Below are 15,555 nucleotides of genomic sequence, written 5' to 3' on the forward strand. Positions count from 1 at the left end.
ACCTACCGTGAGGGCTATCAATGAGTGCTTGAAACAGAGTGTGGCATATAATGGAATTGCCAGAGGTCACTGGTGGCTCATTGGTAGATTTCTCACCTTACATGATGGAAACCTGGGTTTGATTCTAGCCAATGCACTTTATCCTCAGCCACCACTTGTCTGTCAGAATGCCATAGGTTTGTGTGTTGCTATCATGGTGAACAGGTTTCAGCAGAGCTTCCAGCCTAAAACAGACTAGGAAGAAAGGCCTGGTGATCTTCTTCAAAAATTAGCCATTGAAAACCCTGTGGATCACAACAGCCTGATGCACAACTGATCGTGGGCATGACACAAGACTGGGCAGTGTTTTGTTCTATTGTGTTTTGGGTTGCCACGAGTCAAAGGCCAACAGTATTATTAGTGTTATTATGTATTTTTTCCTGGTTGCTCACTATTGTGCTAGCCAGTGTGGTGTTCAGAAGGCTGCCTACAGACTCCTCCAGATGAAATGAACCGTACATTACCCAAGAGTACTGTACTGTGGCTACAAGCTTAGAGATATCTAGGTCTTGTTTTGTTTCTTTGCTTTTGTTTTCAAGCAGGGAGCCTACTAACTGGCACAGAGGTGGTATTTATTAAATACTCTGACACATTTCTCTACAGGTACTTATCCCTTTAAAGGATGAATTATCATTATTATTATTATTATTATTTAATTTTCTGGTGATGCCATGTTTTTTCACTAATGGAAGGGATACTGAATTACTGTTGGTAGTTTTTTATTATTTGAAAAAATGGGGTGCCAATTGCAAGTGGGCCATATTGGTCCCACGTTCCATGAAGTACATCACCAATGTGTTACATATCGGTCCTGTGGCCCAGGAAGAAGTGCATAACAAACTGTTTTCAGGGAGGTGAGCAATTCATGAAAGATGTCATCAGGGAGGTAACTAATGAAAGCGGGCCGTATCCATCCTGTGTTCCATGAAGCACATCACACACGGTACATATCAGTACCACTGCCCAGAAAGTGCATCACAAACAGTTTTACCCCCAAAACAACTCATTTACTTCAATATTTCCAACAGCAGGTAACCGTACCTTCCCAACAATACAAAGGAAATAGTAAACATACTTGCAGGCCTTGCCTCCTTGTACAGAAGCCAAAAGACACAAAAGTTTCCCATGGTCACTCCTCTGGGAAGCATCCCCTCATACGAGTGGTTCTTAACACTCAAATGTGGCACAGACCAACTTCCTTGTTTTTTAGGCAGTTGCACCAGTATTCACCACAATGCCAGAACTAAAGTGGCTCAAATGCCTGCCAGTGAACCTCCAGGGGTGGAAAATGTAGCTGGAACATATATGTGCCATCGCCTGTTAACCAAACCCAGTGCCGTCAAGTCAATTCTAACTCATAGCGACCCTATAGGACAGAGTAGAACTGCCCCATAGAGTTCCCAAGGAGTGCCTGGCGGATTCTTACTGCCAACCCTTCAGTTAGCAGCCGTAGCACTTAACCACTACGCCATCAGGGTTTCCTCTCCTGTTAAAGGGTTATGGAAAAGAACCATTGTAAGGACTAAAATCACTTAATCTTTTTCTTTGATATCATCATTTTAATGATAAATCACATTACTTTTTCGTTGAACAAACGTTTTGAAAGACTTAGATTATTAATTTGCTTTAGATTTGGCCAATTTTAGGAAAACCTAAACCAGAATCTTAAAGCTACTTTGTTAGTTCAGTTGGTTAATTTTAAGTGTAATTGATCCCTTATGATATTTTTATACACATTATGGATCAACAGGAAGGAAATGTCTAAGGCTGTGTTGATACAGCGATAATCCAGAGGGACTGCCTTTTATATGCAGATTTTGAGATCCAAGATGATGGTATCTTTTATCTCTAAGCGATTGACATTTTCTTTTTATTTGAAATGTGTCCATAATCCATCTATTGGCTCTTTTGTGACCTGTCCTTTTTTCAGATTGATTTTTACTTATTTATAGGACTAGCTGTTTGAACTTGATGTCAACATTTTCAGTAGAAGTTTTGGACATTTCCAGCAATTAATTGTAGGGATGAGTCTTTTCCTAGTATTAAACCTGGCACTAAACATTTTATTACTCTGTTCTCTTAATATAAGCCATTCCAAGTGTTCCCTTTTAAAGAGGCTGAAACTTATAAGCATTTGACTTATCTTTTCCTACCAGGCCAAAAAAATTTTTTTATTTTTTTATCGTGGTGAGTGGTTACATAAAACAGAACATTTGCCACTTGAACATTTTTTACACGTACAATTCAGTGACATTAGTTACTTTCAGCATGTTGTGAACTATCACCAACATCCTTTTCCAAATTTTTTCACCAACCTTTAGCAGAAGCTCTGTGCCTCTCCCCTGCCCAGCAATGTTTCTTTATTTCGTTTAAACATCTCATAGGGTTTCCTGCTTTTAAACCATGTTAGAAAGAAAAAGGTAACAATCAGATTGCCCTTAGGTCCTCACTGATAGAAATATTCATACTTTTACCAAAAAACCCAGTGCAGTCGAGCCGATTCCGACTCATTGTGACTCTATATACTTTCACCAGATACAAAAAAACCGAAGCCAAACACAGCCACTGCCGTCGAGTCGATTCCAACTCATAGGGACCCTGTAGGACAGAGTAGAACTGCCCCCATAGAGTTCCCAAGGAGCGCCTGGCGGATTGGAACTGCCGACCCTTTGGTTAGCAGCTGTAGCACTTAACCGCCATGCCACCAAGGTTTCCTTTCACCAGATGACAGAGGGTTATTACAGACTTCGTAAGAGTGTATCTCAGGACCATCTTGGGTAAAGGGAGAAGTCAGGTCAGAATGTGGTAAATTCACATAGCAGGTAGATTTGAATCTGCCAGTTCGACCCTTAGAAACACTTGGCTTCAGTTCTTGGATTTTTTTTTTTTTTTTGGCAACTCCTTTCCCACACCCAGTCAATTCTTTGAGCCTTAAACTAAGGGTAGTAGTTTATTGTTGTTATTAGGTACTGTCAAGTTTGCCCTGATTCATAGTGACTTCATACATAACAGAAGTAGATTGCCAGGCCTTTCTTTCTAGTCCATCTTAGACTGGAAGCTCCGCTGAAACCTATTCAGTGTCATAGCAACATGCAAGCCACCACTGGCAGGTGGGTGGAGGCTGCACATAAAGTGCATTGGCTGGGAGTCTACCCAGTGTCCCGCGTAGGAGGCAAGGATTCTGGCACTGAACCACCATTGCCCCAAGAATAGTATTTTAAGGAGCACTTATTTTAAAAAGCTGGTATTGTGTTAGTGTGTATCTGTATATAAACTATATAGCTGATATAGTTTATAAAATTAAAAAATCAAAGGTATTGGTCTTATTATTAAGAAGTGCCCATCCCGGTTCTTGCAGATGGTTGTGGAAACTGAGAAGTGTAGCATCTCCATGAAGATGGCGTCATCTGAGGACGTGACTGAAGTGCTGGCTCACATCGGTACCTGCCTGCGCAAGATATTTCCTGGCCTCTCTCCAGTGTGAGTTCCCCCGGGGAAAGCTGAGGAGAGCCGAGGACTTGTTCTTTCTCAAAATGGCAAATAAGAAATGCATTTGCCACCTTCTTGCCCCTTCAGTTAGTTCCTCTCTCCTCCTTCCTTCTCTTAAACTTTAAATCTTAAAACCCTCACTCAAGACGCTATATTTTGTGTCTAGGGTTTTCCTTAGGGCTGGGCCAGATTCTGGACTTTAAAGAGTTTAGTGATGAAGGATTTTGGCAATCCTTTAACCTCTAGTCACAAGACTAAAACAGAAGCCTTTTTAATATACCTTAGGGTTTAACTTAGTGTGAATTTTACACACAGCTATTAGCAGATGCCAGGGGCTGAACGCTTTGTATAAAGACGTCACGTTTAGTATTAATGAAGACTGAGAGCCTTTCATTTCCCTCGTTTTTTTTCTTTTCTGTAAGAGGAAGCTTAAAAAACTAACCGTAAAAATTAACCTCTTTCATTTTCTTCTTCGTTTTCTGAAATGCACATTAGGAATATTATGCAGTAAATTTTGCCTGTACATGCCTATGTAGATGCATACATATTTTCGTAAGTATTTTTAATCAGGATTACATGTTTAGGTAACGGAGTTGGTAGTTGAGGAGTGTGTGGGTGGTTGAAATGGATGATTGTATTGGCTGAGGTGAAAGGCGGAGAGATCTTATGTGAGAAAGCTCCCTAAAACAAAAAGCTCATCGCCAAAATACCTTCCTTATGGAAGGAGATGATACACGAATTACAGAACATCCTTCTTCTGCCCCTGCTGTCACATGACCTGGAGGGAGTATATTGGGGAGGCTGTTGGACCAGCACATAAGCATGTCTAGGATGGTTAACCATGTGCCTCACTTGGTGAGGGTGAGAAGGGCATTTGGGGGACTTTTGCCCTTCATGGAACATGTTTCTACAACACCCTACTTGTAAATTAAGAGGTAAACCAGCAGGAGAACCTAACCTTGGTGTCTTTCAAACTTTTTGCGAGAGTGTAAGCAGTTCAGTGGGGTTCAGTCTTCCTTGTGATCTCTTTGGCTTTAGGAGACCTGTTTGGTTCTCCTCATAGCTCTTCACCTGGTTCTCTCTTTTCATCCCTCCACATGGGGTAAAGACACCAGAATGGGGGTAATAGGCCTGTGCTTTCTAGTTCACGTAGCAGCTGCTACTTTCTGAAGTTTACGTCTCCTTGCACTCCTCTGAGTGTAGGGCCAGCTGGGAGCAGCTGGGAGCTGAGGGAGCTAAGTCTCATGGCTTCATTTCAATGGAGTGGAATGACTAAGCTAGAACAGCCCTCCAACTCCTGTCTGTCTAGATTTCCAGGCATGAGATATTTTAAAGGCAAGCTGCTTGTGGTCTGAAGTCAGGCACACTCTTGTGTGTGTGGAGGAGAGGCGTGGTCTGGGAGGGGGGAGTAGGATGCAGCGAGGAGTGAACCAACAGTGGCAACGGGGAGATACCCAGACATTAAAAATTGCTAGGGACATCCTCCGTATCATCCTTAAAGCCACCAGAGAACTCTGTGGAGTAATCCTGAGTTAGCGATAACTACAACTCATTTTCCTTAAACTCCATTTTAGTAATGCCGCTTTGTACATGTGGTCCCTTATAATGTCCTCCCCTTCATCCCGAATTAGCACTGATGAAATCAGAAAATTATTAGGCATAGCCTCGCTAAGCAAGGGCTTATAATAACCCTGGACTTTAAAAACACCTTAGGGCAACATTTAGGTTTTTTTTTTTTTTAAAGTAACTTTGTTTAATATTCTAGGTTTTTTAGGAATTAACACTTGAGTGGTTTCATCCCAGAGAAAACTGGGTGGAAAGAGTGTTTTCACTTCTATCTTCCATTTAATCCCTTGTTAAAATCTTTAGGCACAACTTTTTTTTTATTAAACAAGTGTTAAATAATCATCTCTATTGCTAGGGAGCTGATTATTACTATAAGCTGGCTTCTGAATCAATGACCCCCACCTCACTTTTTTTTTAAATTGTACTTTAGATGAAGGTTTACAGAACAAACTAGTTTCTCGTTAAACAGTACACACACTGTTTTATGACATTAGTTAACAACCTCAAAACATATAAATCAATGTTATCCTTGAGGAGGTGAGAGAGATTCAGAGAACAAGCTTATTGGCTTTCCTTCTAGGCTGGGAGCCTCTGAGAGCAAAGCCCATGTGTTTATTAACCTTGAACCCCTAGTCCCTGGCACATAGTAGATACCTGACAAGGTTTTGGATGAAGACATACATTTGCTGCTTGCTCTGTGCGTAATCCGTTGTTGGGTGAAGTGACATGGAAACACAGAGGAGTTAGAAGACAGTAGCCCTACCTTCAAACCATAGATACTTCAGCTAAGGTGACTTGAAGCAGGATGAGACAGTAGGTGAGGGGGAGGAGAATGATCACAGGCTTGCTTTGCAGAAAAGAGCTGACCTGAGGTGAGCTTTCGAGGATGGGGAAAATTGGAGAAGGAAAAGAAAGGAGAGGCAACTCAAGTGAACAGACCAACATAGAAGAAGGCGTAGATCGTAATTTCAAAAATGTCTTGGCAGAGAATTCAAATAACTTAAGTGTACTTGAGCCTTGTTTCACTTTCCTACCCAACACACATGTCAAAATAAACTCTTAATATTTTATGACTTGTGTGTTCACTCTTGAAGTTCTTTAGCTTGTATTACATGATTTTGGCAGGGGAAAGGTGCAATTATATTGATATTGGTTATTGTGACTAGAGAGATGGGAGGAGTGGGGACTGTGTCTTCCTTCCACATTCCTAGTATACCTTAAGGCAATGTTGTCAATAACAGAAATATTTCCTTTATGTGAATGATCTAGAACATGCAGAAATCAAAATGTCCACAGTAATGTCATACAAAGGAGCCCTGGTGGCTCAATGGTTAAGCGTTCAGTTGCTAATCCAATGGTTGGCTGTTTGAATTTACCCACTGACTCCATGGGAAAAAGGCCTGGTGAATTGCTCCGATAAAGATTATAGCCAAGAAAATGCTATGGGGTGGTTCTGCTCTGTCACATGGGGTCATCTCGGTGCCACTGAACAACCACCACCACCACCACCACGTCATACATCCCATTCCTAATAAATCAGAGAATACGAAACTGTATTTGGAATTCCCATGCCTTGGTTTGAGTCATCTGTCTCATTGTATATATTGCCTGAGCCCATCCTGGGAACCCTGGAGCCCCCAGCTCTCATCTTCCTTGCTCAGCAAACCTCTGTTGGGGACTGCTGAACAGGAAAATGGCTAATGAGCAGGTACTTAAACCAGGAGAATCAGGAAGAGAAACTCAGGGCCAGGACAGCCCTCAATTTGGATAGTCAGCTCTTGAATAATTTAAATCTGGCTGTATATAAAAGAAACTATCCTTCCAAAGATCTGAATTTCTGGTTCTACCCAAATAGAATTCTGAAAGCAACATCCAGGATGAAAAGCAAATATATAAAAATAGTATACAAATATCTGTAGAATATAAACCAGTCCTCTTCTATTGGAGAGAGTATAATAGGGAAAAAAAAAATGAATAATTTTAATTACAATATACCATCCAGTATTTTTCTCTGCCTCCACCCCCGTAAGTATATGTCAGGATGTTTATCTCTTCCCTCTCCTTCCCTCCTAAACGACATTCCCTGGCCTCATTAAATAAGAAACGCTTATTTCAAAACATAGAGAAAATTTAAAGAATAAAGAGGAAAATTGAAATAAAATTTAACAATCATCGAAGTCCATGACTGTTAACATTTTTTTTGTTTGTTTGTTTTTGCTAACATTCTCATCTTTGCTATGTAATTGCTAACTCTTATTGGAGGCGTCACCTCTAAGACAGTGATAGTGGGGGAACTAGGGAAATATTTATAGCCTAAGTGTTACTTCATCTGTTTTCACAGAGTTGTGTACAGTGGTAATTCTATTCAGGAAGCTGCTTTGTGTCATGGCCTTCAGCTTTTCGTAATTTCAAGAGCCTTTGCTGTTCTCCAAAATAAAACTAGATTTTTTTTTTTTTTTACAGTAAATTAAGTCGTTAGAATTAATTGAGCAAATATTTACTGAAAGACTTCTTTAGGCATACATGGATAAGTAAGATGTTTTCTGCCCCCTAGAAGTTTATAGGAGTCTCTGGATGGTGCAAAGAGCTAACCTGCTTGCTGCTCAAGGAAAGGTTGGCAACTCAAGTCCATGCAGAGGTATGTCAGAAGAAAGGCCTGAAAGTTCAGCCACTGCAAAACCCTAGGGATCTCAGTTCTACTCTGACACACAAGTGGTTGCCATGAGTCAAGGTTGACTCAATGTCAGCTGGTAGGAGTGTATAGTCCAAAGGTAGAGTAAGAAATTTCCACAGACAATATAATGAAGAGTGTAACTCTGCACCCCCAGATTTTATGGAAGAAAAAGTCACATGTAATTCAGGATAGCAAAACAATGATGGCTAATTTTTATTTATTTTTCTCTCTTTTGAGAGTAGGGCTTTTCACCGTAGAAGATGGACTTGGGGACAGTTTTGTGGGCAAATGGCAAAGCAGTGAGGCCAGAAGCTAGAGACTGGAAGCAGGAGAGGTTGGGCAGGTGGAGACTCACCTTGCCTTCAGGGAGAGCAACCAGCCTAACCTAGTGAGAGTTGGGAGCCTGCAGATACCACTCTGAGATAAAGGTGAGGTCCCATTGTAGAGCACCTTCAGTGAAAACCTCAAGGGTAGGCAATAGGGAGTTAATGAAGGTTTTCAAACTTTAGAATAAAATGGTAATTGCACTTAAGGAAGAATTAATCCTGCAGGACTTCTTTATGAACTGGAATGGAAAGAGCCTGGAGGTAGAACAGGAGATGTAGATTAGCTCATACTTTAGGGATTGTTATAGACTGAATTGTGTCCCTCCAAAATGTGTGTCAACTTGGCTAGGCCATGATTTCCAGTATTGTGTGGTTGTCTACCATTTCGTGACCTGATGTGATTATCCTATGTGTTGTAAATCCTAACCCCTATGATGTTAATGATGCAGTACTCAGTCTCTCAATATTGAGTCAATCTCTTTTGATATAGAAGAGAAGCGAGTAGAGAGGAAAGGGACCTCATACCACCAAGAAAGAAGTGTTGAGAGCACTTTGGGTCCTTTGGACCCAGGGTCCCTGCACTGAGAAGCTCCTAGATCAGCAGAAGATTGATGACAAGGACCTTGCCCCAGAGCTGATAGAAAAAGAAAGCCTTCTCCTGGAGCTGGTGCCCTGAATTCGGACTTTGAACATGCTAGACTGTGAGAGAATAAATTTCTCTTTGTTAAAGCCATCCCCTCATGATGTATCTGTTATTATAGCATTAGATAACTAAGACAGGGATGAAAGTATGAGCTCTAAAGTTGTACTACCTAGGCCTGAATTGCAGCCCACCACTTACTGGTATGAGACTCTGGGCAAGTTAATTCACTTCTCAATGCCTCAGTGTCCTCAACTGTAAAATGGGGATACTGCTATTAATGTGGTTTTGTGAAGATTAAGTTAATTCATATAAACTGCTCAAGAAGCTTTAGCTGTATAAGCTATTACAGGCAATATTCCAAAGGCATTAGAACGAAGGCCTATATTGTTGGAAAGGAGATAGGTGATGCATGTAAGACATTTCTTTGATGTTTATGATTTCTTTGTATTACATGTAAGTTGCTTGCATTTCTTTTTCTTTTTTTTTGGTTAAATGTGGCTAATAGCATCCCTTTTCAGTGGCAGAGTAGCAGCCTTCTAACATGATGTTTTTCTTATGCTTCCACCATGCTTGATGTTTTTTTTCATGTATGTGACACATTTAAAAGTTGGCTGGGTATTCGTGTCAGTATATTAGGAGAATTTCTTTACTGTTATAATAAATATGGTGTTGGAAATCGCTTTATGAAGTCGAAAGCTGATTGAAGTATGACAGTGTGAAGTTATTTTGAAGAAAAATGGCAAAATAGGAGTTGATACATAAACATGATGAAAGGTGCTTTACATGCTCCGGAAGCCTGTCACTTTCTAGAACAGCAGGCAGCGTTTTGTTGTGGTGTGCTTTGCAGCATTAAAACATGTGCTATTTGGGGACAGTTACCACATTGCATAGGATGAATGTTGGGATTGAATTTTAAATAAATCAATTACTTTAACTGGATTAAAAAATTTATAGATTTTACCATGTCAATCATTTAGCATGAGATTTGGGTAAAGAGCTGGTATGCTTGTCCTCTCATTTGTTGCTTCTTGCCCAATAGAACTATTTTTTGAGTCTTATGTAAAGTAAAAGCACATAACGCAGTTGTAGTTGATCCAGCTGTGGTGCTGTCTGCAAGTGAGGCACAGGACTTGTGTGTCTGTTTTCTAGGATTTTTATGGAGCTTATTCTGAGCAAATGCTTTGGTGGTCTGACACACTGTGTTTGTGTGTGCGAACTGGTGCCTTGTGACGCATACACAGATGGGCTACAGACAGAACAACTTGTGTGGATTTTCCTCTCATTCATTGTTTCTGTGTATAGTGTTAGTGTACATAAGAAAGATTACCAGCCTTCCGGAAGTTTAGATCTTACAACTTTATCTCTTATGTATATAAATAGACTTGTTTCATGAGACTCCTTTAGCTCCTTAAATATAAGTCAAAGAAGAAGAGAGACACCTGTTACAGAAGTGGAGCTAGGCAGACTGACACCCTTGAAGAGTGGTGTTGAGGGTTAGGGAAAATGGCAGGTGCAGCCTCCTGATGGTGGGCAGGACCCTGCTCTCACAGCCCTCTGCACTAGCTGCTTCTTTCCTCACACTCCTAATAATGTCACCTTAGTCCCTTGGGTGTGAATGTCCTTTATTATTATCATTATTATTATTTTTAGAGTAATATTTAGGCTCTGATTTCCGAATCTACCGTTATTGTTATAGTTGCCGTTGAGTCAGCTCTAACTCATGAGAGCCTCATATGTAATGAAATGTTGCCTGGTCCCATGCCACCTTCATGATCATTGACATGTTTGAGCCCATTGTTGCAGTCTATCTCATTAAGGGTTTTTCTTGCCTTCACTGGCCCTCCACTTTTCCAAATACAATGTCCTTGTCCAGCGATTTGTCCCCCCGATGACTTGTTCAAAGTAAGTGAGCCAAAGTCTCGAACAATATTCTATGATCCATAGGGTTTTCATTGGCTAATTTTAGGAAATAGATCACCAGGCTTTTCTTCCTAGTCTGTCTTAGTCTTGAAGTTCCATTGAAACCTGTGTACCATGGGTGACCCTACTGGTATTTGAAATACTGGTATTATAGCTTGCAGCATCATAGCAACATGCAAGCCACCACAGTATGTTGAACTGATAGATGAGTGGTGGTAATCTACAATAAAGAATAGTTTATTTCTCCCCACTATTCTAGACTGTCCCCTATTCTTAATCCCACCTGCTGCCTTCCAACCCCAACATGTCTGTCAGTTTGTCATACTGTGGGGGCTTGCGTGTTGCTGTGATGCTGGAAGCTATGCTACCAGTATTCAAATACCAGCAGGGTCACCATGGTGGACAGGTTTCAGGTGAGCTTCCAGACTAAAACAGACTAGGAAGAAGGACCTGGCAATCTGAAAAGAATTAGCCAGTGAAAACCCTATGAATAGCAGCAGAACATTGTCTGATATAGTGCCAGAAGGTGAGCGCCTCAGGTTGGAAGGCACTCAAATGATGACTGCAGCAGTATATAGACAGGCAACTGCCAGAAATTCAAGCTGGACTCAGAAGAGGACATGAAATGAGGAATATCATTGCTGATGTCGGATGGATCCTGGTGAAATCCGAGAATATCAGAAAGATGTTTACCTGTGTTTTATTGACTATGAGAAGGCATTTGACTGTGTAGATCATAACAAATTATGGATAACGTTGCCAAGAATGAGAATTCAGCAACACTTAATTGTGCTCATGAAGAACCTGTACATAGATCAAGAGGCAGTCTTTCGAGCAGAACAAGGGGGTACTGCTTGGTTTAAAGTTAGGAAAGGTGTGTGTCAGGGTTGTATCCTTTAACCATACCTACTCAATCTGGATGCTGAGTAAATAACCCAAGAAGCTGGACTATATGAATGGGGCATCAGGATTAGAGGAAGATTCATTAACAACCCGCTTTATGCAGATGGTACAACCTTATTTGCTCAAAATGAAGAAGACTTGAAGCACTTACTGATGAAGATCAAAGACTTCAGTAGAGATTACACCTCAACATAAAACAAAAATCCTAACTACTGGACCGGTAAGCAGCATGATAAACGGAGAAAAGACTGAAGTTGTCAGGGATTTCATCGTACTTGGATCCATAATCAACGCCCCGGAAGCAGCAGTCAGGAAATCGAAAGATGCATTGCATTGGGCAAATCTACTGTAAAAGACCTTTTTAAAAAAGTGTTGAAAAGCAAAGATGTGACCTTGAAGACTAAGATGCACCTGACCCAAGCCATGGTGTTTTCAGTGGTCTCGTATGCATGCAAAAGCTGGATGATGAATAAGGAAGACCAAAGAAGAATGGACACCTTTGAATTGTGGTGTAGGTGAAGAGTAATATACTATGGACTGCCAAAAGAACAAACAAAACTGTCATGAAAGAGGTATAACCAGAATGCTCCTTAGAAGCAGGGATAGCAAGACTATGTCTCATATACTTTGGGCATGTTATCAGGAGGGATCAGTCCCTGGAGAAGGACATCATGCTTGGTAGAGGGTCGGTGAAAAAGAGGAAGACCCTCGACAAGATAGATTGACACAGTGGCTACAACAATGGGCTCAAGCATAACAATGATTGTGGGGATCGCACAGGACTGGGCAGTGTTTAGTTCTATCGCACATGGGTCACTATGGGTCGGGACTGACTTGACGGCACCTAACAACAACAACAAACTGGCTAAAGATTTTGCCTTCTTTTCTTCCCGCTCTTAACTAGCTAAATTCTATTGCGTGTGTCATTGAAACAGCATGTCCTGCAGTTCTGCCGAAACAGAAAGAACTTTAAAAGAGAAATGTGATCTCAGGTGAAGCCAGGCAAAAATTCAGCTCGGTATATCCATGGTTTACTTAATTCAGCTGTGTGAGTGTGTGGGCTGTCTGCTTTCCATAGCTCCGCTGTCTCTTTCTGTTATATCTGCCTTCCCAATCTTGATGTAGCTAGGCGACAAGGCCTCTAAAATACCAGAATGATGATACTGAATCAATGAGTCCTACTAATCGTTCCAAATTGTCTGATTTTGCAACGTCACTTTAGTTGTGAATGCCTTGTTAAACCCACAGTCTCCCCTCCATTAAGAATTTTTAAAAATAATGGTACTTAATCAGAGCAGCTTTCAAATAAAATAGAAAAAAAAATCATGCTACCCTTGTAGATTTCATGCCCTCACACAATGATTTGAAAGAATTAACAACATCTGACATTAACTGATTATACCTGATTTTGCCTCAGTGGTAAACATTATAAAGTAGGAAGAATATTATCAATGTGAACGGGGTGCTGTATTTAAACGTTTTAATTTGTATACGAGGTTTTCTTTAGGAATAGGACAAATTGACCAGGTGACTTGTCAGCCTTTAGAACATTTTTTCTGGAATATATCCAATAGGAAAACGGAAATAACTGGAACCAAGGTGATTGAAGTCCATGATGACTAAAAGCATTATACATGGCAGAAGTACTTTTAAATCATTAAACAAAGATTAAGATATGTTCAGTATGATTTAGCATCTTTATTTCACCACCTTGCACCCAAGTCTGATCATAATCTGGGTGACTCTGACCTGTTAGCACTCTTCCTCAAAGTTCGTGGCCTCTTTCCTTCCACTGACCTTCACCCCACCTCATGCACTTGCTTTTGCGGCCACATCCTAAACCTTGTAATCTCCTGGAATAGCTTTTGCTATGGTGAAACCACAGTTTTGTCATCCTGGTCTCCCTTTCCCTTTTTCTCCCTCGGAGGTACCAGTACTTGGACTTTTTCAAGGCCTCCAGGCCATGGTCCCTTGGTGTCCCTTCCACCCCCATACCACCACCTGCCACCCCATTCTCTTTCTGCCTTCCCTTTCTTGTGTAACCACTTGACCTACATGTCCCATCACGTCAGCTAGGCCTTGTCAATATCCTCAGCTCCTTCTGTCCCCACTGTTTTCCTGGCACATCTGGCTGGAAACCCTACAACCCTGCTCCTTTCTCCATATGCTTTTGGGCAGCAGAGTGCTGTGGTAGAAAATCCCATCACTCACCAGCTTGATGCTACCAACAATCCATGACCTCCACTCTCAGTCGGGCCCTTAAGAGTCCCATTAAGTTCTTTATTTCCCAAGATTTTTCCCTCTTTTTTTAATTCTCAAGTTTATTCATAATCCCCTCACCCCAAAACACACACTTGTCTACATTGTCTGTCTGATCATCTCACGCTCCCCTGTTGACAGTCTTTCCGTCACTCTTCATTGCCCTGAGAATAAAATCTAAACCCCCTAATTTGACCGGTAAGACTCACCATCACCTGGGTTCTGCTGACCGTCCCAGACTCTTAACTCTTCTCCCTGTTACACAGTGTTTGCTAACTATTTTGGGCTTTATTCAGTCTTTGGAGCCCTGGTGGTACAGTGGCAAAGCCTTCAGCTGCTAATCAAAAGGTCGGCAGTTGGAATCCGCCAGCTGCTAGAACTCTACTCTGTCCTTTAGGGTTGCTATGAGTTGGAATGGACTTTACAGTAATGGGTTTTTTTTTTTTTTTTTAATTCATTTTCTGGTGAGCACAAGTATTCTCTTCTCCGTGAACATGCTATTCCTTTTATATGAAACACTTTCCGGAACCCCTGGCTCCCCACCCCAACCCCATGCTTTACCTGATTAATTATTTTCCTCCTTCGGATCTTAAAAATAAAAACTGGTTGCCCTTGAGTCACCTCTGACCCCATGTGTGTCAGATTAGATCTGGGCTCCATAGAGTTTTCAATGGCTCGTTTTTTGGAAGTAAATCACAAGGCCTTTCTTCTGAGGCACCTCTAGGTGGACTTGAACCTCCAACCTTTCTGGTTAGCAGTGTTATAAGTGCACCAACCAGGGACTTCAACATAATAGGCACCAAAGAATATGTCTAAACTCCCCGCTTGCTGCCTCTTCTCCCACCAAAGAATAAGTGCCCCTTCTTTGCTCTTATACCCTGTACTTCTCCTGTCTTAGTTATTCCCTTATCGTGTTGCATGTTTATTTATCTGCTTCTCATTAAAAAAAAAAAAAAAATTGCATGTGCTTTGGGAGGGCAGGGACAGTGTCATGGATTGAATTATGTCCCCCCAAAAATGTGTGTATCAACTTGGTTAGGCCATGATTCCCAGTATTGTGTGGTTGTCCTCCATTTTGTAATTGCAATTTTATGTTGAGAGGATTAGAGTGGGATTGCAACACCACCCTTGCTCAGGTCACCTCCCCGATCCAATGTAAACAGAGTTACCCTGGAATGTGGTCTGCACTACCTTTTATTTCTCAAGAGATAAAAGGAAAGGGAAGCTAGCAGAGAGTTGGGGACCTCATACCACCAAGAAAGAAGCACCAGGAGCAGAGCGCGTCCTTTGGACCCAGGGTCCTTGAGCCTGAGAAGCTCCTCGACCGTGGAAAGGTTGAGGACAAGGACCTTCTTCCAGAGCTGACAGAGAGAGAAATCCTTCCCCTGGAGCTGATGCCTTGAATTTGGACTTTTAGCCTACTTTACCTGGAGGAGATAAATTTCTGTTTGTTAAAGCCATCCACTTTTGGTATTTCTGTTATGGCAGCACTAGATGACTCACACAGACAGCATCTGTTTTGTTCATAGTTGTGTGTCTGCTATCTGGAGGTGGTTCTTGCTACACTGTAGACATTTAATAACACTTTTGAGTGTATTAATGAATTCACAAAGTGTTCATTGAACGATTACTACGCGATAACTACAATAGCATCAACTAACATCTATTGGGACTTTACCATGTACCAAGGATTGTTCTGGTAAATTTACAGGTATTAATTTCTTTCTTTCTCACAA

The 15,555-nt window shown here is 41.2% G+C and overlaps 2 protein-coding genes across 10 annotated transcripts in view; one reads left to right on the forward strand and one right to left on the reverse strand.

The window, feature by feature from the left end:
* LOC104846471 (cytidine monophosphate-N-acetylneuraminic acid hydroxylase) overlaps positions 1–15,555 on the reverse strand; it is a 499,820-nt gene that overhangs the window by 480,833 nt on the left and 3,432 nt on the right. The gene's annotated exons all lie outside the window — the stretch shown is intronic.
* Positions 1–15,555, forward strand: part of CARMIL1 (capping protein regulator and myosin 1 linker 1) — a 390,198-nt gene that overhangs the window by 193,407 nt on the left and 181,236 nt on the right. For all 7 annotated transcript variants that reach the window (XM_064281536.1, XM_064281542.1, XM_064281546.1 and 4 more), the window contains one exon: positions 3,398–3,519. In XM_064281536.1, the coding sequence (XP_064137606.1) occupies positions 3,398–3,519 (122 nt within the window). The remainder of the gene's footprint in view (positions 1–3,397; positions 3,520–15,555) is intronic.

The sequence above is a fragment of the Loxodonta africana genome, chromosome 1, assembly GCF_030014295.1.
Source record: "Loxodonta africana isolate mLoxAfr1 chromosome 1, mLoxAfr1.hap2, whole genome shotgun sequence".
Classification (NCBI taxonomy): Eukaryota; Metazoa; Chordata; class Mammalia; order Proboscidea; family Elephantidae; genus Loxodonta; species Loxodonta africana.